This window comes from Leishmania major, chromosome 22 (assembly GCF_000002725.2).
Source record: "Leishmania major strain Friedlin complete genome, chromosome 22".
Classification (NCBI taxonomy): domain Eukaryota; phylum Euglenozoa; class Kinetoplastea; order Trypanosomatida; family Trypanosomatidae; genus Leishmania; species Leishmania major.
The window spans coordinates 367,800-391,430 of record NC_007263.2 but is presented as its reverse complement, the minus strand read 5'-3'; the positions used below and the strand labels follow the sequence as shown (position 1 = coordinate 391,430).

Sequence of the window (23,631 nt, the reverse complement as noted above, 5' to 3'; positions counted from 1 at the left end):
ACATGCAGGAGGCACCAACGCGATGAATGGTGAGACACGCATACGCCGGACACTGGACAGGCCACGACGTTGGCGTAAAAGGAGACGAGCTTTCCAGTTGCGCCGGTGTGTGTGCGGGGTGTTGTAACGAAAGAGGGAGAGGGATTGGAGGTGTGTGTGTGTGTGTGTGTGTGTGTGTGCGTGGGGGGGGGCAATATGACAAGGAGCAGCCACAGCAGAGACAAGGGGGAGGGGGGAGAGGTAGAAGCAGCTGCGAAAGTGGCAACGAAAAAAAGGCTCGCGACCACAGAACCATCACTAGGGTTACCAGGGCAAGAGGAAAAGTGTGCGTAGGAAAGACAGGAAGAGGTGGGATAAAGGGGCAGCAGTGGAGAGAGCCCAAAGAGAAGCAGCTCTACGGATAGTGGCCTTCTCTTCTGCCGCTGGTATCGGTAGTCCACACCAGCCCAAGTGAGTGCGTCTATGAATCACCACGGCCCCTAGCTCCCATTTTCCTACCCAGAGATGCACGTGCACGTCTGCCTCGCCCCCTACTGCCGGGGGTATGAGGGGGTATAGCAGTGTGTGCGTGTGTGCTTTTTTTTTCGGTGGTGCATTGCGTGTATCATCGACTTTGTATGGTTTTACGTATAATGGGAGAGAACGCAGTAATGATGATGAGTTCATGTGTGCATCGGCGGCGGTTGTGAATGCACGAGGAGGGGGGGAGGGAGAGGGTAGGCGGTGCACACGGAAGCTGACGCCAGAGGCGCCCGACCCTTTTTTCCTCATCCGCTGCACCACGGCTTCTACAGCCGCACGCACCGAAGTCGAAAAGACTCTGTTTAGACGACGATGAAAGAAAGCTGCGCAAGCATCGGCATCGTTGAGGCATGCAAAGAAGAAAAGTGGACAAGCCGTGTCGTCACAGAGAGATATGTGCACACGCACACACACACACACACACAGACAAGAAGACACCCCACTACTTTGCAGACAGAAGAGGAGGGGGACGGCGACGACAACGACACATGAGAGGCCAACGCAGTAAGTAACAGCGACCAACACCGCAACGCCCACAGGAAGCATATTTACACCTGAAAGGAGGGCGGAGGAGCGGGCATCCGAGTACGACACGAAACCAGCGAAAAAACAAACAAGAAACTGAAAACAGAAGCGAAGGGTATGAACGGGAGAAGGCATCATTACTGGTTGCTCACAAGACTCGAGGGCGTACGCAAGCGTTCGTGTGTGCGTGTGTATGTCTGCACGGATGGGGGAGGAGTGAATGAAAAGAGGAGAGGAAGTGAATGGGACATGGGATAGCTTTGGAATGTGTCTGCACGTCTATCTGTGTGCGCGTGCGCGTGTCTTTTTCTCCGCTGTTTTTACGTTTTTTTTTGCTTGCTGTTTCATCTGTGAATCTGCGTCGTTGTTTTGTTCGCCCACTTGTGTGGAAACGCATGCTACTATATATATATATATATATATATGTGTTTAAACCTCCCTCCCTCCTTCCACGCGAATGGACGCATACAGGGATGCACGACGACGTGACGCGTCGACCGGAGAGAGGGTAGGGAGGGAGAGGGGAGAGAGAGCAGGAGAGTCAGAGACAGGCCGCGAGAAAAGGAACGGTTAGCGACATCAATGCATATATATATATATATATATTCATACATATATGTTTCTCTGCATGAATACATAATATAGAGAGAACGAAAAACAAAAGAAAGCATGTCAAGATGTGTCGACACCCCATGAAGGGGGGAGGAGGAGGAGGCCCGCAGCATACGGGATCGCTTCTCTGAAAACGACGACAGCAAGAGGCAAAAAGCAACGGCGCCCCCCTCAAAAAAAAAAAGGGAAGCCTAGCGTACCATGAAGCAAGCGAGAGAGAAAGAGAGGAAGGGACTCAATACACTGATGTAGTAAAAGAACGTGTGGTTCGGCGAATACACGTCAAAAGGCCCACGCGCTGCCACAACACAGAGGGACACACACCATGTGAGCACACACTCACTTGTGTGTCGCTTGTATGTGCGCGCCCGCCGGACTAGAGAAACGAAAACAATACAAGAAGAGGGTTACGAGAAATAGAAGGAAAGCTGGCAGTGTCGACGGCAACACTGCCACACGAGCACGACATCCAGTATCCCATACATGTACCATAAAGATCCCCCTCCCTCTCTCTCGCCCTTCCTCCTGCACCACCACAAAAGCCAGCCGGCCATCCACGAAAATGGGCATCCCGTGACACACACACACAGTCCACACCTGATAAGCAACCAAAGAGAACACGGAACGAGGAGATAAACCAGAGAAAGAGAGAGAGAGAGAGAGAGAGAGAGAGACTCCACGCGCGCGATAAAGCACCGCGAAACAATATCGACGTCTGCGACGAACCAAAAACAGCAACAAAAAAGAGTTCGCCATGTTCTCCAGAAGCAAATCCCACCCCATCCTTTATTAGATGCGAGCCCGAAGACTAGCGATAGACGTACACGCGCACACACCCATATACACATGTACATATATATATATGTATGTATATATATATATACATACATAGATATAGGAAGAGAGGCCACGAAGAAGGCAAGCAGACACGAGACAGCAACAACAAAAAATGAACGACGATGACGCACGCACACGCGCACGTCTTATTGCACCCTCCCTTTCCCATTCTTGCTCGACGTGATGGGCAGGCACGACAACCACTGCGGCAGCCACGGGAGAACCACTTCGCGGCGGAGGCCCAGAAGAGGACGCGCAGACGGGGCAGAAGGCAGCGAAGGGGGCAGGAGCCACAACGACTGTGAGCGCTTGTGACGCACACAAAGGGACTTTTATCCCTTGAACTTGTCCACATCCCTGCCACGAACAAGTCAACACACCAACGCGCATAGACAGCCACAGCGCACCCGCTCCCCCCCCTGCGGCACCACGGCTTCATCCCGGCCGTCTCGGACGAGCCGCCTGCCGTCGAATCGGGCCACGCGCGTAGCGGGCTCCTCATGCCCTTCCTCGCCCCTTCCCCGGGTGCGCGCGGCGCCATCGGCGCCACACGGAGACGCGGGTGGGCTGCACGCCTTCACCCACGCGGCCACCATTCGGGCTCCCGATCGAGGGCGCAGGCCGCGGCGGCCGCCGTGCGGGCAGCAGGGGGCAGTCCGGGCGCACGCAGCACGGGCCCGAGGAGGAAGTCGGCCACCTTCCGGTCAGCGCCCTCAGTCGCCTCAAGCAGCCGCATTCCATCATCTGCTCCCCGCAGGCTCGTCACGTTCGCGCCTGGGGGACTCGGCGGTGCAGCTCGGGACGCCCTCGCCACGCTTCCGGCATCTGCGCCTCATCAGCCCACCCGGGCACATCGACGGCGCGCCGCATGCTTCGCGCACGCACCTTGCGGCCCACGGGCATGGTCCGCTTCGCGCCATTCCCGTCCACCGCTCTTGCACCTCCCGCCTCTCCATGCACCGTCTGCGTGCGGCACGCGACGTGCCGGCTGTGCATGACAGCGCCCGCGCACCGCGCTCGCAGTTCTGCGCTGCGGGGGCCTGCCTCAGCGCGGTGTCGTGGCCGGGGGAGGAGCCCGCCGGCGAGCATGTGCCGACGCACAAAGAACTCACAGCACGTAGCTCCGACGGAGCACAGGGGGCAGCGGTAGACACCCGGCGGGGGAAGCCCATGCAGCGCGAGCGGGATGTGCGTGGCCAGGTCACTGCGTGCAAGATCATAGCGCGAAACCAGGTGTGCCTCACGAGCCCAGCAGCCTTGTTCTCCGCGTGTGGGGGGCGGCGGCCGCCAAGTGCCGCTTGTCTCAGCGTGCCGTATCGCTGAACGCGGCTCCGGAGGATGTCGGCCTGACGCCTGGGACCGGTGGCCGACCCCGTCATCCGCGCAGTTGGCGTCGGCTACCCTGACGCTGCCGCTTTGGCAAGCCTGTCCACGTGCCGGCAGGTGCGCTGATATGAAAGCGGCCCCCCGAGGATTTCCTCAACACTAAAACAATAGAAACCGACCTTACGCTCATCTTCGCGGGTAGACATGCATACAGACACACATACGACCTCTCTCTCGTTATCCCTTGTCACAACGGGAATGCTTCGGAGGAACGATTGTCGTCACCGAGCACCGCCTCCACGTCTTCGACGAGCCGCGTCCGCACCTCCGCGTCAAGGTTCTTGATGCGTCGCACATTTATTTTGAGTATCAACAGCCCTCGTTGCTGAAAGAGGGGCAAAGCCAGTATGTCCTTGATGCTCGGGCGCTCACTCGGGTCCACCCGGAGCATCTGATTCACCAGCGAGATCATATCGGACGAGTACCGATCCTCCGGTAGCGGGTCGAAACTGCCCTGCCGCGTCACCATCTCCATGAGCTCCGACAGGTTCGTTGCCTGAAATGGCTTCTTGAGGGCGAGTAACTCGTACATGATAACTCCAAGGGACCAGATGTCCGCCTTGTAGCTGTATGACTGTCTCTGCCACATCTCCGGGGCTAAGTAGTAGGGCGTGCCGCAGAATGTCTTGCCGACTTCGCCAGAGACGCTCTCTTGGTACTGACGCGAAAAGCCAAAGTCGCCGAGCTTGATGAGCCCGCTACGCGTCAGCAGCACGTTTGATGTTTTGAGGTCGCGGTGCATGATGCGGCGGTCGTGCAGGTAGCGGATGGCGAGGCCGAGCTGGGCAAATATAACGAGCACCTCGTCCTCACGGTACGGAATCGAAGTGCCGTCGCTCGTACCAGGTGGCGGTTGCGCGCGGGTGTCGACCTGAGCCTGCAGATCGCCGGCGTTGGCGTACTCCAGAATGTACAGAGACTTTTCGCCCGCCTCGAAGGTTTCGATGAGGGAGATGATGTTGGGGTGGCTGCAGCACCGCATGTTCTCCACCTCCGCCTCGGCAAACGCCTTGCAGGCGCTGGAGGAATGCGAGGCGTCGGACAGCTTGCCAACAACAGTCTTGCCTGTTTTGTTGTTGATCAGTAACCACACAGTGGAGAAGGCGCCGCGGCCGATGGCGCGGCGGACACGGTACTTGCATGGCAGCTTCGGCCCCACCACGGTCGGAAAGCTAGAGACGAGGGGGTTGACATAGTGGTGGTTTTGGTGGTCAGTCGAGTCGTTAACCGGCTGCTGCTCGGGCAGAGACGCCGAGGCTTGCATCGTCCGTGCTCTCCCTTTCAGGCCAAGTGTGCGTCTCTGTCCTCTTGTGAGAAGTTAGAGGGCGTTACGATAAACCCTGCAGGGGAGGGGGGGGGCGGGAAAAGGAGGAGGAGGGGTTGCCGGTGGTGTATGCGAGGGTCTTTCCCCGATATCGAGCACGGACACAAGAGCACCCCCCGACGCAAAGAAGAACCGAACAAACAACAACAAACAAAAAAGAAGCACAGGAAGAGATCAAGGCACAGACACCTCAAGAGAGCAGTTAAGGAAGGGAGCTGGAAAACCTCGTGCTTACGCCTACACCCACGCACACACAAGCAGCTGAAGAACAAGGAAACTCACACGGCGCTGCGTGAGAGAGGTTAGGGTGAGGGGGGTGGGTGGGTGTTAGTGCAGGTGCGGGAAGAAGAGGAAGGGAGCGGGTAAGAAATCAGATTGAGTTAGGCCCACAATAGCCACACACACACACACACACACACGCGCGCGAAAAAAAGGAAGTTGCTGAGGTCTGGAAGGGAGTGGTAGAGGAGAGGAAGACACGGATTGGTCACCCCCTTCCACGTATACCTCTGTATTTGGGGCGTGTATATGTGCCGCAGTGTCTGTGTTGATGTGCGCGCACTGAGGAGAGAGAGGGGAAAAGAGAATGTGAAGGGAAACAAACAACACGTTCTACGATGTAATAGACTTGGCTCTGCTTTGGCGTCCCCTTGTGTTTTTTCTCACCGCCCTTTCGATGCCTGTGTTTGCGCGTTGATGTGCCCTTGCTGAATGTTTGCTTGCAACGGTAAGGAAAAACACATATATACGTGCTTGCATACGTCGTGAGAAGAAAAGGGGTAATAAATAATACGAGGGACACCGAAGCAGCGAGAGTCAAGCGCCACACACCTCACCCGCCCTCCGATACACACGCACACGCTGTATGACAATCTTCTAGAAACCTGACAACACGACCAAGCAAATAAAAAAAATGGTACTCGCTCCCACACGTGCACACCTACGACGCGTGCGTGTCTTTCGCTTCTACCTAATGGTCACGAGCAGTGCTGACAGAGCCACCGCCAACACGAAACACACGCGCACAAAGTAAGGCAAAGGAATATATTATATATTATATATTATATATTTTCTATTATATTATATATATGTAATCGAAAGAGGAGGGAGGCAAGCGTACGAGGCAATCAGTGACTCGTCTCTAGACACGTTCTGATGGCTGCTGCGTACTGCTCGGCCAACTCTCAAGTCTGCGTGTCTTGCTGTGCGTCGTCGTCCTCTGTGCGTGCGTGCGTGCGTATATGTACGTCGTATTTGTTGCCCTCTACGATATCGGAAAAGGTCTTCGACTGCTTGCAAATGTGAAAGGAAGGAGTGGAGAATGTGTGTGTGTGTGTATGGGTGATGGCAGAGGCCACACGCGCATGATTCGCTTACAACGCACACGCGCCAGATGGACAGGCAGCTAGAGAAAGAGAGAGAGGAATGCACTCGAGTGGGCATACGTACATACACACACGCACATACACACATCGACGGCCCGTACGAAAATATACTTAAGTCGAAGCACAACACACAGACCACACGGAGGGAGTGACGAGAGACCGGAGCCACGAAACACACACACAAAACAAAACAAACCAAAACAAAACAACAGCAACAAAATGACCAAGTCAAGATATCAGCAAGTAGCAGCAACGAAGGAAATATCGTCTCTCTCTTTCTCTACGTGTGTGTGTGTGTGCCCTGGTATGCGCGACGTCTTAACCGCAAGCAAGGAGACCACGAGACACGCAGAGACAAGAGAAACAAAGAAAGAAGGGGGAGGGAGGGAGGGAGGGGGAGGCCAATCACAGAAAATAGATATAGTGGAAGGAAGGGGGAGAGGAGTGGGAGGAGGAGGAGGAGGGGGGGGCAGAGGAGGGGGTAATACGAGCAGTCAAGGAAGGACGGGCCAAATCAGTGGGACAAAGCCTACCTGAACATACGCACACAATGTGCGAGGCCGAAAAACAAAAGCAAGGAGGAAATAATCGGTGAAGAGGGACAGTTGGTGGTAAGGCCTCCCCCTTGGGGGTTTGGGGGGAGGGAGGGGTAGAGAGAAATGGAGAGAGGGGGAATTTGGGGGGAGGGAGGATGGTAGGTAGGAGAGGGGAGAGAGCAGATTGTGGGCAGAAGATGGGTGACCCTTTTTCTTTACTTTGCCGTTGTGCCGTCGTGGTGGCTGTGCTGCACCCTATCCGTGTCCGTTGACCTCTCTTGGCGTAGCTTCGCCGATGAGGAAAGCAAACAAAAAATGAAGTTCGAAAGATGGAGAAGACAGACCAAGAGAGATGGTCGCGTGCTATAATATATATATGTATATATGCGTATACATATATGGGGTGCTCAACCACGAGAGCACCAGCGATGCTCACGCATGTTGTATGCGTGTATGTGTACGTGTGCGAAGGGCGCACGACAGGGAAGCGGATAAATCGAGCAGGTGAGGGGTGCAGATATTGCGTGCAGGGACAGGTAAGGAAAAGTGGGAGGGGAGAACGACAAACACAATAACTCAAGACCATCGTAGGTCCAGCGCACGCACATGGCGGTACGCGCGCACCTACAAACACCAATGTGGCGAGGGGCACAAAGTGCATCTGCACACAACAGCAACGCATGTCCTCCGCGTCGCCGATTCTCCGCCCCTCCCCCCCCCCCATAACCCTGGCAGCAAGCCGTCGGGTGTCTGTGCGCGGGGCGTGCGCGGGCTCATCTGCGTGGGCTTGCGACCGTAAGCGTAGGACCTCTCTTCGAAGTCATCCGCCGTACCTCTTGATGCGCTTTCGGTCTATCGTCTTCCGCCTCAACACAACTCGAACACGTTGACCTTCCACCTCTCCACCAACCCCCTCGTGCGCTTACCGCCCCACTTGTGTCGGCGTCTGTGCCTCCGTGTGTGTGTGTGTGTGTGTACTCTCGCTGGTGAACAGTACCGCTTCCTCTCTCACCCAACGGCGCATCACCGAGGCCTGCGCTGATGGGCCAACAACCATAACCACAAAGACACGCACCAGAGACGATAATCGCGTCGTTTCGATGCATACCGCCCCCCCCCCCACACACACATACATACATGACCATCTACACACAGACACACACAGCAGCATCTGCACGCACGTGCACTGCCCCATCGAGAACCACGAGAAACGCCGGCAACTGCAAAATGGCGGCGGCGAGGGCAAGACCGAGAGGGACGAGCATCCACCCGCATCGAGCAGACGCACGGGGGGAGAAGCAGCGATGGAGAGGGGGATGAATGGGGAGCAGGGGGGGGGGGAATGCACTGACGGAGGGCTGACAGGAGGGAGGGGATGGGGGCACAGGGAAGCAGCCTCACCCAAAGGGCAGGAGCGGTAGCCGTGGCGACCACAACGATGAGCATCGCCCCGTGCTGCAGGCACACACGCATGCGCTCTTCAAAGTTGCACCGTCCCACGCACCAGGCCAGCCAGCTGGCTCAGGAAGCCCTCCAGGTCGTCCTGCTCCATGCACAGCATCTCCACCTCGCATGGCGTCACCTGGAAGCGGTATTTGCTCTCGCCGCTGCCGCTGCTACCATCCGTGCTCACCTCGCGCGCAGCAGCAGCCTCCGCCTCCGCCTCCAGCGCAGCAACAACGCCACGCACACGCGCCACCTGCACCTCGCTCAGCTCGCGGTGCACCGCACACCCAGCAGCAGCACCAGCACCAGCCGCAGGGTACTGCGCCGCGCGAGCCGCCTTCACACGGCCGTCCACGCCCGCACCCACAGCACAGCCATCGGCACCAGCACCGCTGCCGCGCCGCGAGTGCGCCACGTCGCCGTAGTACAGCCCCAGCATCTGCACAAGCGTCTCCATTTCCATGTAGTCCAACCGCAGCCGCACACTGAAGCGCCCCGGCCGGATCAGTGCAGGGTCCAGCCACTCCGGGTGCTCCGTGATCATCACAACCATCCGCCCAGGCATGTCCACCACGCCGTCCAGCACGTTCAGCAGCCCCGAAAGGTCCAGCTTGTCCTTGCTATCCCCGAGCAGCACGTCGTTCATCCCGAACAGGTGCCCGCCGTCAACCTTCGCGCCCGCTTCACATGTCGCCGCCGCCGTCTCCTCCGTCTTCTGCCGCCGCCCGCCCGTGCTCCCGCCGCCACCGCGGCCCACCGCTGGCGCGCCGTCACTCTTCGACGCGTCGCCACCCATAATCTTCAGCAGCAGCGCAAGCGGCAGCGCGTTGTCCTCCACGCGCATCACCGGCAGCGACGACGACGTGTCCATCTCGATCACGCAGTTCGTCAGCGGGGCCTCGCGCCACCCCGCGCGCGCAGTCAGCCGAGCAGCAGCACGGCGCTGCACCACGCGGCGCGCAGCACGCGCGCACACAACGGAGTCCGCCGCGTCCACGTCGTCGAACAAGAAGATCACGTCCTCCATGCGCAGCTTCTGCACGCTGTCTCCCCCCTCCGACTGGAACTCGCGCGCAAAGAAGATGTCGTACAGCTGCTGGTTCGTGCGCAGCTTCGACAGTGGCACAGACACGATGTGCCGCCCCGTGTGCGCCGCGAGCGCCTTCACGAACGCGTGCCGCCCCGTCCCCGGCGGCCCGTACACAAGGAACCCCAGCCTCTGCGGGAACCCCTCCACGGCGAACCGGCCGCGCCGCTGCATGAATTGATTGATCAGCGTCAGCGTCGCGTCGCGCTGCGGGAAGAATAGCGTGTCGAAGCCCTTGTTGCTGCGCAGCACGTACTGGTTGAAGAACACCCTGTCGTCAGACTTGCCTCCGTACGCGAAGAACCACCGCAGCGCGTCGTCCTCTTTCCCCGGTGCCCCCTCCGCGAACACCTCCAGCGCACGTCGCACAAATTCATCCAGCTTCGTACCGGCATCCGTCGAGTTTTTGCACCGCAGCGTCAGGTTGTGCCGTGTCCACCGATCTCGGCAGCCTCTTTTGTGAAAAGACTCCTCCGTGTAGCACAGCTCGATGTCGTCCACGTGCACCGGCAGGTACACGTCGAGGGGCATTTTCACGATGCGCAGCCGGGACACGGTCTCTGTTTTCAGGTTCTGTCTTTCGTCCGCATCCCTATCCTCGTGGGCGATTCGGAAGGGCGAATTGTAGTTGAAGGAGCTGTAGCAGCGGTACGGATCCATGAGTATCACACGCATCTGCAAGCCGATCAGCCGCGACTCTGGCAGTGGCTTCTGGCGCCACAGCGTTCCGCATACGTAAAGAAGAACGGCGTTGAACATTAGCTCATTCAAGCTGTTCACGTCATCATACAAGTGTATAGGTGCCTCGTGCACTAGCACCCGGGAGGCGTAACACCGTCCAACGCCGCTGTACCAGACGGACAGCCACGATGACAGCTTTGGCCACACTGCTTGCACAGAGCCTACGAAAAACGGGCCCAGCAGCAGCAGCCACGTCGGTGGAAACGGGAGCCAGTACTCCAGCGCGGCCACGAAGGCCGACAAGGTTGTGTGGAGCAGCGGCGCGAGCTGCCGCAGCTGCTCGTGTGTTTCACCGGAGAGCAGGTCAAAGGCACCCTCGTACCTTTTGTCGTCGCTCATCACGCTGCTGCTGACGCTCGCCACAGACGTCGTCGACGCACCTGGGGCACCCGTCGCGTTCATCTTTGCAGTGCAGCGTGAAACACGCCCGGGCTGTGGGGTTGCTCGTCGGTGGTGAAGGTCGAGGTACACAAAGCAGGGAGGGGTGGGGGTGTGGGGGGGGGTGCGAGGAGAGACACAGATACACAAACACACACTCGGTAGCCTTGCCGCTCCTCACATCCGCTTCGTTTGACTGGGGCCCCCATAGCACGCATGTGAGCATGTGAGAAGGTTGCGCGTATGCGTGTGGGTGTGTCAGTGGGAGGGCACATATGTGTACGGGAGGGGAAGGGCGAGGAGGGAAGCCGTAGAAGACGAGTGGGAGGACGCGAGCAAGCCCACAGAGAATAGGGGAGGGAGGCGACACAGGAAGAGTACACGGGAGGCGCAAACAGCGCGTGTGTGCCTGTGACTGTGATAGCCGACGTGCTCCAGTAGGAGCCAGAAACAAAACAAGCAGCAGCGCCTGGGGGACACCAGACCATTCCAGAAAACACGGCGAGGGAGCGAGGTGGCCATGTTACGGATGCACCCACCTGCGGCCCCCTGTCGCCGCTCGCTGCGTCTTTTCGTTCTCTTGTCACATGTACGCATCAAGTCACCTCGAAACCGTACGAGAGCGTCGGCGTGCATTGCTGTGTACTCCCTTTCCGTTCGCCCGCGTGCGAGAGAGGGCGATGCAGCCGAGGCTGTTGAGCGAGTCCGCTTTTTCGGCTCAGTCGATCGAATTTCTGCGGGGTGGCGTGTGTGTGTGTGTGTGTGTGTGTGTGTGTGTGTGTGTGTGTGTGTGTGTGTGCACTTGTGATAAAGCCGCCCACACACTGAGAGGGCCCAACGCCGGCAGGCATCGAGCGCATCTTTTCCGAGCAAGAGCCGACATAAGCAGCTGCACCTGTGCCTCTGTGTACCGGCGAGAGTGCGCAGTCACATACTCTTCCCAGCTTCTTGTTTCACCGGGTGGAAACATGAAGAAGGAGAGGAGAGCGGTGCAGAGACGTCTGTTGGGAGGTGGCTTTACTCGAAAGGCACAGAAAACAACAACACTAGCAAGAGAGAAGGGGGGCCATGAGGTCACTTGCGGCCGCTCCGCAGATAAAACCGAAAACCAGACGGGGCACTTCAACTTAGAACGATCTTCTCGCTTCCTCTGGAGAAGTGGAGAGCTCGGACGTGCCCCCCACTATCACCACACCCCATCACTCCCCCGCAAGTTCCTCGCACCGCTGCGTCCCAAGAAGAGCGCCCCCCGATCGATGACAGCGGACACAAGCACACGCACCGTAAAGTACGGTAAAATCATTAGAGACTCTGTGCGGTGTGCACATGAACACAAACTTCTTGGATGCATACCGCCCCCCCCCCCACACACACATACATACATGACCATCTACACACAGACACACACAGCAGCATCTGCACGCACGTGCACTGCCCCATCGAGAACCACGAGAAACGCCGGCAACTGCAAAATGGCGGCGGCGAGGGCAAGACCGAGAGGGACGAGCATCCACCCGCATCGAGCAGACGCACGGGGGGAGAAGCAGCGATGGAGAGGGGGATGAATGGGGAGCAGGGGGGGGGGGAATGCACTGACGGAGGGCTGACAGGAGGGAGGGGATGGGGGCACAGGGAAGCAGCCTCACCCAAAGGGCAGGAGCGGTAGCCGTGGCGACCACAACGATGAGCATCGCCCCGTGCTGCAGGCACACACGCATGCGCTCTTCAAAGTTGCACCGTCCCACGCACCAGGCCAGCCAGCTGGCTCAGGAAGCCCTCCAGGTCGTCCTGCTCCATGCACAGCATCTCCACCTCGCATGGCGTCACCTGGAAGCGGTATTTGCTCTCGCCGCTGCCGCTGCTACCATCCGTGCTCACCTCGCGCGCAGCAGCAGCCTCCGCCTCCGCCTCCAGCGCAGCAACAACGCCACGCACACGCGCCACCTGCACCTCGCTCAGCTCGCGGTGCACCGCACACCCAGCAGCAGCACCAGCACCAGCCGCAGGGTACTGCGCCGCGCGAGCCGCCTTCACACGGCCGTCCACGCCCGCACCCACAGCACAGCCATCGGCACCAGCACCGCTGCCGCGCCGCGAGTGCGCCACGTCGCCGTAGTACAGCCCCAGCATCTGCACAAGCGTCTCCATTTCCATGTAGTCCAACCGCAGCCGCACACTGAAGCGCCCCGGCCGGATCAGTGCAGGGTCCAGCCACTCCGGGTGCTCCGTGATCATCACAACCATCCGCCCAGGCATGTCCACCACGCCGTCCAGCACGTTCAGCAGCCCCGAAAGGTCCAGCTTGTCCTTGCTATCCCCGAGCAGCACGTCGTTCATCCCGAACAGGTGCCCGCCGTCAACCTTCGCGCCCGCTTCACATGTCGCCGCCGCCGTCTCCTCCGTCTTCTGCCGCCGCCCGCCCGTGCTCCCGCCGCCACCGCGGCCCACCGCTGGCGCGCCGTCACTCTTCGACGCGTCGCCACCCATAATCTTCAGCAGCAGCGCAAGCGGCAGCGCGTTGTCCTCCACGCGCATCACCGGCAGCGACGACGACGTGTCCATCTCGATCACGCAGTTCGTCAGCGGGGCCTCGCGCCACCCCGCGCGCGCAGTCAGCCGAGCAGCAGCACGGCGCTGCACCACGCGGCGCGCAGCACGCGCGCACACAACGGAGTCCGCCGCGTCCACGTCGTCGAACAAGAAGATCACGTCCTCCATGCGCAGCTTCTGCACGCTGTCTCCCCCCTCCGACTGGAACTCGCGCGCAAAGAAGATGTCGTACAGCTGCTGGTTCGTGCGCAGCTTCGACAGTGGCACAGACACGATGTGCCGCCCCGTGTGCGCCGCGAGCGCCTTCACGAACGCGTGCCGCCCCGTCCCCGGCGGCCCGTACACAAGGAACCCCAGCCTCTGCGGGAACCCCTCCACGGCGAACCGGCCGCGCCGCTGCATGAATTGATTGATCAGCGTCAGCGTCGCGTCGCGCTGCGGGAAGAATAGCGTGTCGAAGCCCTTGTTGCTGCGCAGCACGTACTGGTTGAAGAACACCCTGTCGTCAGACTTGCCTCCGTACGCGAAGAACCACCGCAGCGCGTCGTCCTCTTTCCCCGGTGCCCCCTCCGCGAACACCTCCAGCGCACGTCGCACAAATTCGTCCAGCTTCGCTGCAGATCCGGGAGCGGCGCGGCAGCGCAACGACACGGTGCGGCGTATCCATGGAACGCTATAATCAGCTACTGTCAGCGGCTCTTCTTTGAAATACAGCTCGATGTCGTCCGACATTACAGGAATCCACGCCTTGTGCGGTAGCTTTATCAGGCGAAGGCGCTCGAGCTGCTTCTCTGTGAGGACATCTGCTGGGTTGCTTCGGTTGGTCTTGCTCGGCCCAACGTAAAACGGCGACCCGACGTTTACGCTAGCGTGCCAGGAGCGATAGGGATCGAGCAACGTAACCATGTGAGTGTTTTGGTAGAAGAAACGCGACGGTAGCGGCTTCTGGAGCCAGAGGTGGTGGCACACATACATGAGCACCGCGTTCTGTAGCAGAACGTTGTGGTTGGGCACTTCGACGAAAAAAAACGGCGGCAGCTGGACGATGATGTTACGCTGTATGTATGGGAGTCCCACAACCATGCCGAGGGTTACACTGCTTCCCATGATCCAGCTCTCCAAGAGCGGCCGCACAACCCGAAGCAGCCCAGCGAAAAGGGGGTACCCGAGGAGAAGAACGTACACGAATGTCACTGGGACTGACTGCACGAGGGAGTCAATATGACTTGAGAGGTATTGCACCGCATAGTTGCCAAAGTGCCCCGGCATGTGAGCGGGTGGAACGGAGCTGAATGCATCCACGACATCGCCGACGGTGCCGAGGCTCGTCATGTTTTCTCGTCGCTCGCTACGTTAAGAAGCGAAGGCACGGTGTGTGTGTGTGTGTGAGCTTCTTGGCTATTTTGAAAAATTCACACGACTGGTCGATCAAGGAGGGGGGGGGCCGTCGCGCGCGACGGGTCCTGCTCAAGCAGCGCCTCGTCGTCGGACAGAGCGCACTACCGTATGTGCACACACGAAGACACCGGGGGCACCGTCTTTTCGGTTCCGCTGTTACTCGCGCGTTTCAGCTCCGAGCGCCGTGTTCAATGCTTCGCTCGGCACCACACGCAGGCGGTGGTGGTGATGGTGATGAAGGAGGGCGAGATACACACACGCGCATACATAGAAAGTTGAGGCGGTGAATGCCAGTTGCGTGATCGCGTGTGACGAGAGCCTCGACGGGAGGTAACAGAGCTGTGTAGACTGAGAGAAGACGTCTTTCATCACGTGGTAAATCTGCTTTCTTCTTTCCGCAGCAGCAGCACCGAAGGCGAGCCCCATGTACACGCACACGCACACACGCGCAGTGTCCAGCTCCCTGCCGTCTCCGTGGTACTTGGTCGTCTTTTTTGCTGTCGTTTGGGTGAGTGGGTAGTGTTGGTGAAGAAATCTCGTTTTCGCCAGTGGTCTACCGTGCTGCGCGCTGGTGCGATTTGTGCACGTGCGTGTGTGTGTGTGTGTGTGTGTGTGTGTGTGTATGGGGCGGCAGCGGGGGAGTGTGGGGTGAGGTCGACGCACTTCGCAGCGTCGCTTTCCTTTGGGCTGGCCACACACACTGGCGAGGAGCTCAGAACAGCAGCCACGGCACCGCTTGCTCGCCGCACATCAGGCGAACAAACGCGGACACAAGTCGGGTGAGAGAGTGAGTCGAAAAGATGAAGGCAGTCCGAGAACAGAGAGTCGACAAAAGCGGGGCGCATGGCGAGGATGTGTGTAAAGGCGCTCTTCACTGCCGCCGATGCGTGAACCACGCGACCATGTGCAGGTGCACAACAAGGGGAGCGGGCTCTGCGCCCTCATGTGTGCCGTTCGATCGGTTTGCGAAGGACACGCGCATCTCCACACATTTTGCGAGCACGCAAGCGTCACCTGTAGCACTCCCCTCCTCCTTTCTCATGCTTTGGGTGTGGGTGGGGGGGGGTATCACGCGAAAGACGCAGAGAGACGCGTCGGGGGACGGCACCTCTCGACCCCCCCCCTTTCGGCGCGTACCTCGGCGCTTTATGTTTCTCGCCTTTCTCGAGCTCGCAGGTGCCGCCCCCGCCCCGGACACCCTCCTTAGAGGGCTGATCCTCGCCCCTCCCTTCCCGCTGCCGTGCCGAGAGTCGGAGAATTGTCGCGTGCGGCAGCGATGATGAGCGCGCGCTGTCACTGCAAGACGCATACACACACACACACACACACACACCGAAAAGCCGCTGCCCCTCCCCCTCAGAGGCACCGAGCACAAACACAGACGCACGCATCTTTGCGTCTCTTGCCGATACGATATCTTTTTCGTTGTTGTTCTTGTTCGTTCCGAAGCTGCGGCAAGGCCTTGACGTGCTAGGATGTCAGCGGATACATGCTGCATGAACACACCGACAGAGACGCGCACGCCACCACGAATCTTCTCTCACTCGAGCTGCTGCATGCAGTAGAAGAACTGCTGGACGGCATTCCGCTTCGGCTCGTCAAAGCGAGGCAGCTGCTGGGCAAAAAACGCCCCCTTCAGTGTGCACAGGCGCGCGAACTCGGCGGGTGACAGTGAGTCAGAGCCGTCGTCGTCCAGAAGAGCACGAAACAGCGACCGCTCAGCCTCGCTCAGCTGCGGCACCGTGCCGAGGATGGCGAGCACGCGGTCGACTTGATTCCACGTGAGCGCCGTGGGCCGCACCAGCGACGCCTTCAAATGACGGGCAGCCGCACACCCCTCGCCGACGCTCTTGCTCTCCGCTGCATCTGCCGTCGTAACGTCCGTTGGACTGAAGGGGCTGCGATCTGCGACATTGCGACCGTCATCCTGCGAGGCCGTTACTTCTGCTGTTGCTGGCAGTGGCGCCACATCGACTGCCGCACCCTCCTCGGCGGCCCTCGACGTGCAACGCAGGACGCTCAGCCTCACCATTTCCGGGATCGCCTGTGTGGCCGCCTCCAGCGCTTCGTCGGGGATGGCACCACCTCGCAGCGTCTCCTCGGGCACCGGCGGCATGGCGTCTAAGGCGAGCCGCAGCGCCGCCAAAATCCTATCGGGCTCCCGTATAACGTCGAACATCTTCTGATAAAAGTGCCACGTCACGGCAGTTTCGTCAGCCTGCTGCTGTCGCTGCTGCAGCGCTGGATGCTCCGCTTTCACGGTCCTTCGGACATCCCCGCGGAGGAGGCGACGGCAGTCGTCCAGAGAAATGGTGCCTGTGTTGTCTGGGTCGCAAAGGCCGAACTCGATGGCACGCAGTTGCGAACGGAGGTAGTCTAGACGGTACAGTAAGGCGGGATACGAGACCATACGCAGCAGCGAATCCTCCTGCGCCGCCAACTGCAGCTGAGACAGGCGTGATGAAGCCGCAGTGGCAGTGATGGCGACCGGCGCAGTTATGGAGGCAACCGCGAGGGTGCTGCACGCGGCGTCGCAGCTGGCTGGTGCACAGGACGGGTAGGGTGTCAACACCTTGCTGAGAAGGCGGCGCCAGGTGTCACCCCACTTTCGCCACCCGGCCGAGTGGCTGACGTCTGGAAGCTGCGAGACGGCGCGCAGCGAGGGCAACACCCCACCGGGGGTGCCGTTCGTTGCCGAGCCTGCAACCGCTGCGGCACCCTGGACCGCATAGCTGGACAAGACCGAAGCGGCGAGAGCGGCTTCGCGGTCACAATTCGTCGATCCAGGCGCGGCGCCGACTTGCAGTGGCAAAGGACCGAAGAGCAACGGCCGCATCAGCTCCGATGAAATCTCTAAATTCAGGCAATCCTTGTGACTTCGCCACTCCTTCTCACTGCGCCACGACGTACCGGTGCGCCTCGCAGTGGATGGGTGGGGCGCTGAAGCGACCGCTGCCGTGGCTGCCTCGGGGGTGGGTGAGGCGCATGGGGCCAAGTGCGGTGCCCTTGCTGTGGTGATGGCCTGAGGTGTTGCCGAGGGGAGTGCCGAGGAGGGCGAGACCGCTGCGGCGCCTCCTCCACTGCCACCAGCGCCGCTTGTTCCGGCAGCGTAGCGCACCTGCACCGCCGGATCCACCATGATTGTGTTCAGGAGGTGGCAAAACTCCCACTCGCTCAGGCGGCCTTTGTCTTCCAAGTCGAACACGCTGAAGGCGCGCTTCAGCATTTGCTGTGGGGTGGACAGGAAGGTAAAGAGCACCACGAATTCGGCATATCCGATGAAGTTGTTTCCGTTGAGATCGACCCAGTGGAAGAGCTGCACGAAGCGCTGCTGCACAGCTGGAGGTAGCTGCTGCAGCCAGGACGAGTGACACCGTGACTGGCCTCGGCCGCCGATAGCCTTCGCGCAGAAAGGGGTGACAGCGGTATCAGCCGCGTCAGAGAAAGTCGGCGAGGGGCTCTTGTGTGTCACCGCACCACTGCGGCTTGCGGCGCCAGAGCCCGCGCGACGCCACCCTACGTCAGCGACGCCGTCGTCAGGCAATAAGAGCATGCAGCGCACAAATCCCTCGAGGCTAAGAACAAACTCCCCTGTTGCCGGGTCGTGCTTGGCGTAGTGCAGAAAGCGATCCTTCAGCTTGTGCTGCGCCGCGCGAAGCACCGCGGTCCTCTCGTTGAGGACCGACTGTGTTGACGCAGATAACGGCACCTCGGCGTCAGTGCCAAAATCGGCAGCGTGCTTTTCCGCCTCGGCGGCGCCACTAAGATGACGACCGGCACACTGGAAAACAGCGTCGTCGCTGCAAACTGGCGAGCGATGTGAGAGCTCCGCTGTGGTAGCGTTGGCAACCGCATGTGCACCTGCGGCTGCTACCGCCGCAGCTGTCGCCGTCCCTTCCATCAGCGCTCGCGTCGACGCGTCCAGCAGCTCACATGCACACCTGTAGAGGGATGAAAGGGTCTCTGTCACAGAAGCCACGCTGGCCTGCCTGTTGGCAGCGTCCATGGCATCCTCCGCTGCTGGGCTGCCGCTGTGGAGGCCGGACGCTGAGCGGCGCGTGGCATAGAGTGGGAGACGCGACGGTGGCGCAGCAGGAGTCCGGTCAGAAAAGCAAAGGTACGGGGCGGTGCTCACGCCGGCTGCCACGCCGGCGGAGAGGATGAGCGCACACCGAATATGCGACATCGCAGGCATGCATACCCTGGACTTCGGTTGCCAATGACCGGCCGGCAGATCAATGCAGAAGCTCCCTCTCTTTTTGGAGATAGCCGTGTGTGTGTGTGAGGGGGGGGGGCTGGGGTGAGATGTACACATGTGCAGTAAAGAAGGAGGAGGTGGGGAAGGGGGTGAGGTGGCCGGGGAGAAGACGCATGTAGAAGAACCGATCGATGAGAGCACGCGTTGAGAGTGAGGTGGCCGTATGAAGCAAGCAAAGGAAAGGCACATCAAGCGCACGCGCCAAAAACAAAAAAAAAAGAAGACAGTGACAGCAACTGCCACAGGCCCAAGGGAGCATCCGGCGCGTGATCCGACGCCAGCCGTGCGGCTTCGGTGCGTGCGCGTGCCCCCTTTTCCACTTCGGCGTGGCCTTCCGAGGGAGCGCAATGGCGAAAGGCGTCAAAAACAAAACAAAAAAAGGGAGGAGGAGGGGAGGGGAGGGGAGGGGAGGGGAGGGGGAGGAGGAGGGGAGGGGAGGAGGAGGGGAGGAGGAGGAGGAGGGGAGGAGGAGTTCGTATCTGCCCAACCCCGTCACAAGACCGGCACAATCAAAACAAACCAAACAAAAACGAAAATGAGAGGCAGCGGGAGGGGAGGGAAAGAGAGCGAGGACGTTGCCAGTGTCCAGTGACGCCACCGGCGCACACTCCCAGACACGCGTGAATGGGCCCCCCACGACGCCCTTTCTCTTTCCTTCTCTTGCCCTTCTCCGTATGATGGTACGAGAGCACTCACGTGTGTGTGGCCTCTAATTCGATCCACTCCTCGACCATCAACTCGTAAAACTCCCCCTTACCCCTCCCTTTCATTTTTTGTTGTATGAGAATCGCTCTCGCCAATGAACGACATTTTGTCGTCAACAACAATCCCTCCTTTCCTTGTTACGATGGACCTGCTGCCATGCGGTTCGCTCGTGTTAATGACCGCAGCACTTGGTCGCCCATGTCCACACCATCTTGTCGGCGGTGGTGTTGGCTGATGCCAGTTAACGACCAGACATGCTCTACAGACACAGGCGTGTGCGCATGCGCTCATAAAGGACGAGACGACGCAAGAGACACGGAGGAGAGGCATCAGGAAGTGGAAAAACGAACCACGGCAAGTGCAGCGCACGTGCGCAGATCGCAGGTGCCGACGAGGTGCAGCGTGGGTGTTCGCTTGGAGTCCTCTGCGCATTCCGGAGCGAACGTGTTGAGCTCCGTGGCGCTCTTCTCGTAGACCAAACGAAAAAAAAAAACACGAAAAACAAAAAAAAGGAAGCGAATCAGGCACGTATCGGTGTATTTGACCGGGTGGAGGGGTTTTGTTGCTGTTGTTGTTTGGGGGTTTTCCGTGTGCATCCCCCCTGACACACCGGTTGCACTTCCTAATGTGCATCGATAAGCAAGCGGGGGCCAGAGAAAACGGGAGCCACAACAAACGAAAGGAAAAGGGAAAAAAGTACAGCCGTCAAACCACAGCAGCGAAGGCGGTGTTGGGCACGCGCACCGAGCGAGAGAGAGCGAGGGAGCGTGTACGTGAGCTGTTTTCGTTTTTTGTTTCTGTTGATGTTTTCGCTGGGAAGGAAACCATTCGCGAGGTCACTCTGACGCCACGCCATCCACAAAGTGGCCGCCGACATCAGAAGCAATGCATCGTTCTAACCTCCCCTACACGTCGTAGGTGCTTGACCCTGTCAGCACCAGAATTGGCCCCGCAATTGACAGGAATGAGGAGGCAGGAGGCGAGCGTCGAGGAGAGCAACACGCATCACCCACCCACCCACCCATCCCCGCTAAAGAGGGAGAGGGAGCAAGGCAAGCCTAGAGGACATATAGCCGGCACCCACCCCAGCAAACGCGAGTACGGAGGACAGGGGTGTGTTGTGCGGAATGCAGAGGCGACGTAAGTGCACGCAGGTGGCACTCAAACAAGAACAAGAACGCCATAGTAAACGGGTGAGGAGGAGTGGGGGTGGGGAAGAGGGATGAAGAGCACCATGCGAGAGGGCGAGAGGCAGAGGGTGGAGACGTGGCCGCATATCTAGGTATCTATATCTGTATGTATGCAGGCAGACACAGAGAGATTCGGTGGAGGTGAGCTATCATCAGAGAGAGAGAGAGAGTGCACACGAAGGAATAAGGTAAAGGTGTGACGATGGCGATCTGAAAGAGAGGGCGCCGCGCAATGCGCGATGGAGGCGGTGGAGATGAGTGCCTCTTTTCGTTGGCACATCCATGTGGCGTAACGCATGCAGTGCTGATGAAAACGGCAGCAAGGGAGAAAGAGAGTACCGTGCAGAAGAAGGGAAGAGGAGAGGGCAAAGGAGCGGCGTCGAGAAGAGTGGTGTGAGAGGGTGGGGTGGGAAATTCAGCCATGAAATCGAAAGCCATCGAGTCCTACGCTTGAGAAGAGCATGGTCAGACACGCACGTGATCATCTGACAAGCCGGTTACCTTCAAAGTGAGCGGACGCGCCAGCTGCTACGCACAACAGACAAAAAAGAAGAGATCCTCGCTGTCCGCCACCGTGTTGACGTGGAGAACGGGCTTATATTCTTGCATGCGTGCCTATGCCCACAAGTGTAGCCTGCGCAATCAAGGCGGCCACATTTTCGAGGTGACTACCTCATTACCTTCTGTTGCTGTGCTAACGCTACTTCACTTCTTCGCGTGTGTCGTTTCTGTCACACAGACCCAGACTTTCACAGGCGCGCACTCGACGCGGCAACCGCGACCCTTCTTCCTCCCGGCCTCCGGCGCCTTGATCACTACGCGGCCATGGTGGAGGTGACGCACGCTGGGCAAAAGAAGGGAGAGGTCCTCGCAAGAGCGTGGCGCTCCACAAATATGGTCAGCTCTCGCACCGCCTGCAGCAGTTGAGTCGCGTGTTCGTTGTTCAGCAGATGCGCGATCCGGTTGCGCTCCACCCGCTCCATCGACCGGCGCATGTGCACCTCGCCACCAGAGAATAGCCCAAGCTTCCAGTTTGCTGTGCCCATTGTGATGTCCACGTAGTCCTGCCGCACCGCCATGAAGTCACGCTCCTGCTGCAGGTGGCGCACCACCATGGTGTGCAGCTTCTTGCGAAGGTCAGACGGAATAATAAAGTCTGCTGCCGTGGTCGACGGTGACGACGCCGCAGCAGAGGTGTCGTAGTCGCTGCAGACGTAGGAAAGCAACTCCAGCGCGTTCTGCCGGGTGCGGGCCAGCGCTCGCCACCGGTCCACTTCTTCGGCAATGAAGCGACCCTGCAGAAGCCGCACATCAGCCGGCAGCGCGTTTTGAAGGCCAAGATAGACGGCAGGTGACCATCCCTGCTGCGCTGGTGCAAGCGGCCCCTCTCGCGGCATGGCGGTCGACGTTGCACTGCTCCGACCATTGCGCTGGTGCGGGTCGAGGCTGTGCTGCCAGAGCAGCGCAACGAGATACCACAGCGCACGCAGGAGCTCGGCGAGTTGGCGCTGCTCTTCCGGCACCTGGTGCACTTTGGTAGCGACGATACTCGCGCTGTCCACCGCCTCGTTCTGCGGCTCTGCCTCCATCTCCGCCTTGAGTTGGGCAAGAAGCTCAAACTCACGATCCAGCACCGTCATCTCAGGCAGCCCTGTCGCACGCGTGGCGGCAGGATTCGGTGCCACAAACTGAGCCAAGAGGTAGTCGCGCAGTGCGCGCGGAATAGAAAGGAGAGACGACGACGCGGGCAGTGAGTCACTCGATTCAAGGAGAGCACCGGCGGACGACGGCTGGTGCTGCGGCTGCGACACAGTGGGCACTGAAGCAGTGGCCGTGACCGAATAGCCGGTAGACGCCACAGCCTTGCTTGACGCTCGCTCCGCGGCCCAGTAGTGTTCCAGCTTAGTAAGGCACACCTGAAGCACCGCAATGCCCATCTCACGCTGCGCCAAAACGTCTTCGTCGCTCTTCACTGACGGCACTGCAGGCGTGTTGAGTGAGGCAGTCGGTGGTGTGCTGGCTGACGCAACCGATCTCACACTGAGCTCGTCACTCGCTTCAGCAGCGGACGAGCCGTTAGAGCTGTGCACAGCTCCGACCAGCTTCGATGCCTGCACCATATCCTCCCGGGGGTGCTTCTGGCCTGCCATAGTGCTGCTGAGAGCTCCTTGCTGCTCTTGCTGCTGCTGCAATACTTGCACGCTCTGCAGAGCAGCTGCGTACGGATCATAGGTGGTGCTGGCGGATCCAGCATTGCAGCAGCTGCTGCCGCCCCCGTTAGGAGCTGCATGTGTTGTGTTAGTGGGTGTGACATTCGTGTGGGTCGCTGTTAAGCTTCCGGCGAGGGCTTGCGTGTGTGCCGAGGCGTTGGCACCTGCCGCGGCCGCTGCAGCCGGTCCATCTGAGACTCCTTGCCGCTGCTCTTGTTTCCTCTTCAGCAGCCCTTGCAGTCCCTCGAAGCTCATCTTGGTAACAGTGAGACGCCAACTGGGAAAATGCAATGAGTCTCGCGTGCGTGCGTGGTGTGTGGTAGCTCTCCGTGTTGTCCTCTGAGGGTGTTTTGCTTGCACCTTGTCGCAGTGGGCGCTTGCGGTAGCGGCAGCTGCTGTGCTCCCGCGCTGGCCGGTGGCGCGGGAACAAGGCGTGATAGTGCAGTGTGCGTGTGCAACGCAGATTGGTTGGCGCAGAGCAGGCGAGTTGCACCACGAAGGTGTTGTGCATCAACGACGATTACGTGGGCGGGAACAATGC

At 59.5% G+C, this 23,631-nt stretch overlaps 5 protein-coding genes across 5 annotated transcripts; all 5 read right to left on the bottom strand.

The window, feature by feature from the left end:
- Positions 1–4,069: 4,069 nt before the first annotated feature.
- Positions 4,070–5,146, bottom strand: LMJF_22_0950 (putative protein kinase; the record flags this gene model as incomplete). Its single annotated transcript, XM_001683194.1, has 1 exon — positions 4,070–5,146. The coding sequence occupies one exon, from the start codon at positions 5,144–5,146 to the stop codon at positions 4,070–4,072; it is 1,077 nt and encodes a 358-aa protein (XP_001683246.1).
- Positions 5,147–8,607: 3,461 nt separating this feature from the next.
- Positions 8,608–10,803, bottom strand: LMJF_22_0940 (conserved hypothetical protein; the record flags this gene model as incomplete). The annotated part of the gene is made up of 1 exon (XM_001683193.1): positions 8,608–10,803. One exon carries the CDS (start codon positions 10,801–10,803, stop codon positions 8,608–8,610), a length of 2,196 nt encoding a protein of 731 aa, XP_001683245.1.
- A 1,701-nt stretch (positions 10,804–12,504) lies between these two features.
- LMJF_22_0930 (conserved hypothetical protein) lies at positions 12,505–14,661 on the bottom strand (the record flags this gene model as incomplete). Its single annotated transcript, XM_001683192.1, has 1 exon — positions 12,505–14,661. The coding sequence occupies one exon, from the start codon at positions 14,659–14,661 to the stop codon at positions 12,505–12,507; it is 2,157 nt and encodes a 718-aa protein (XP_001683244.1).
- A 1,606-nt stretch (positions 14,662–16,267) lies between these two features.
- On the bottom strand, positions 16,268–19,042 carry LMJF_22_0920 (conserved hypothetical protein; the record flags this gene model as incomplete). The annotated part of the gene is made up of 1 exon (XM_001683191.1): positions 16,268–19,042. One exon carries the CDS (start codon positions 19,040–19,042, stop codon positions 16,268–16,270), a length of 2,775 nt encoding a protein of 924 aa, XP_001683243.1.
- A 2,653-nt stretch (positions 19,043–21,695) lies between these two features.
- Positions 21,696–23,345, bottom strand: LMJF_22_0910 (conserved hypothetical protein; the record flags this gene model as incomplete). The annotated part of the gene is made up of 1 exon (XM_001683190.1): positions 21,696–23,345. The coding sequence occupies one exon, from the start codon at positions 23,343–23,345 to the stop codon at positions 21,696–21,698; it is 1,650 nt and encodes a 549-aa protein (XP_001683242.1).
- Positions 23,346–23,631: the final 286 nt, after the last annotated feature.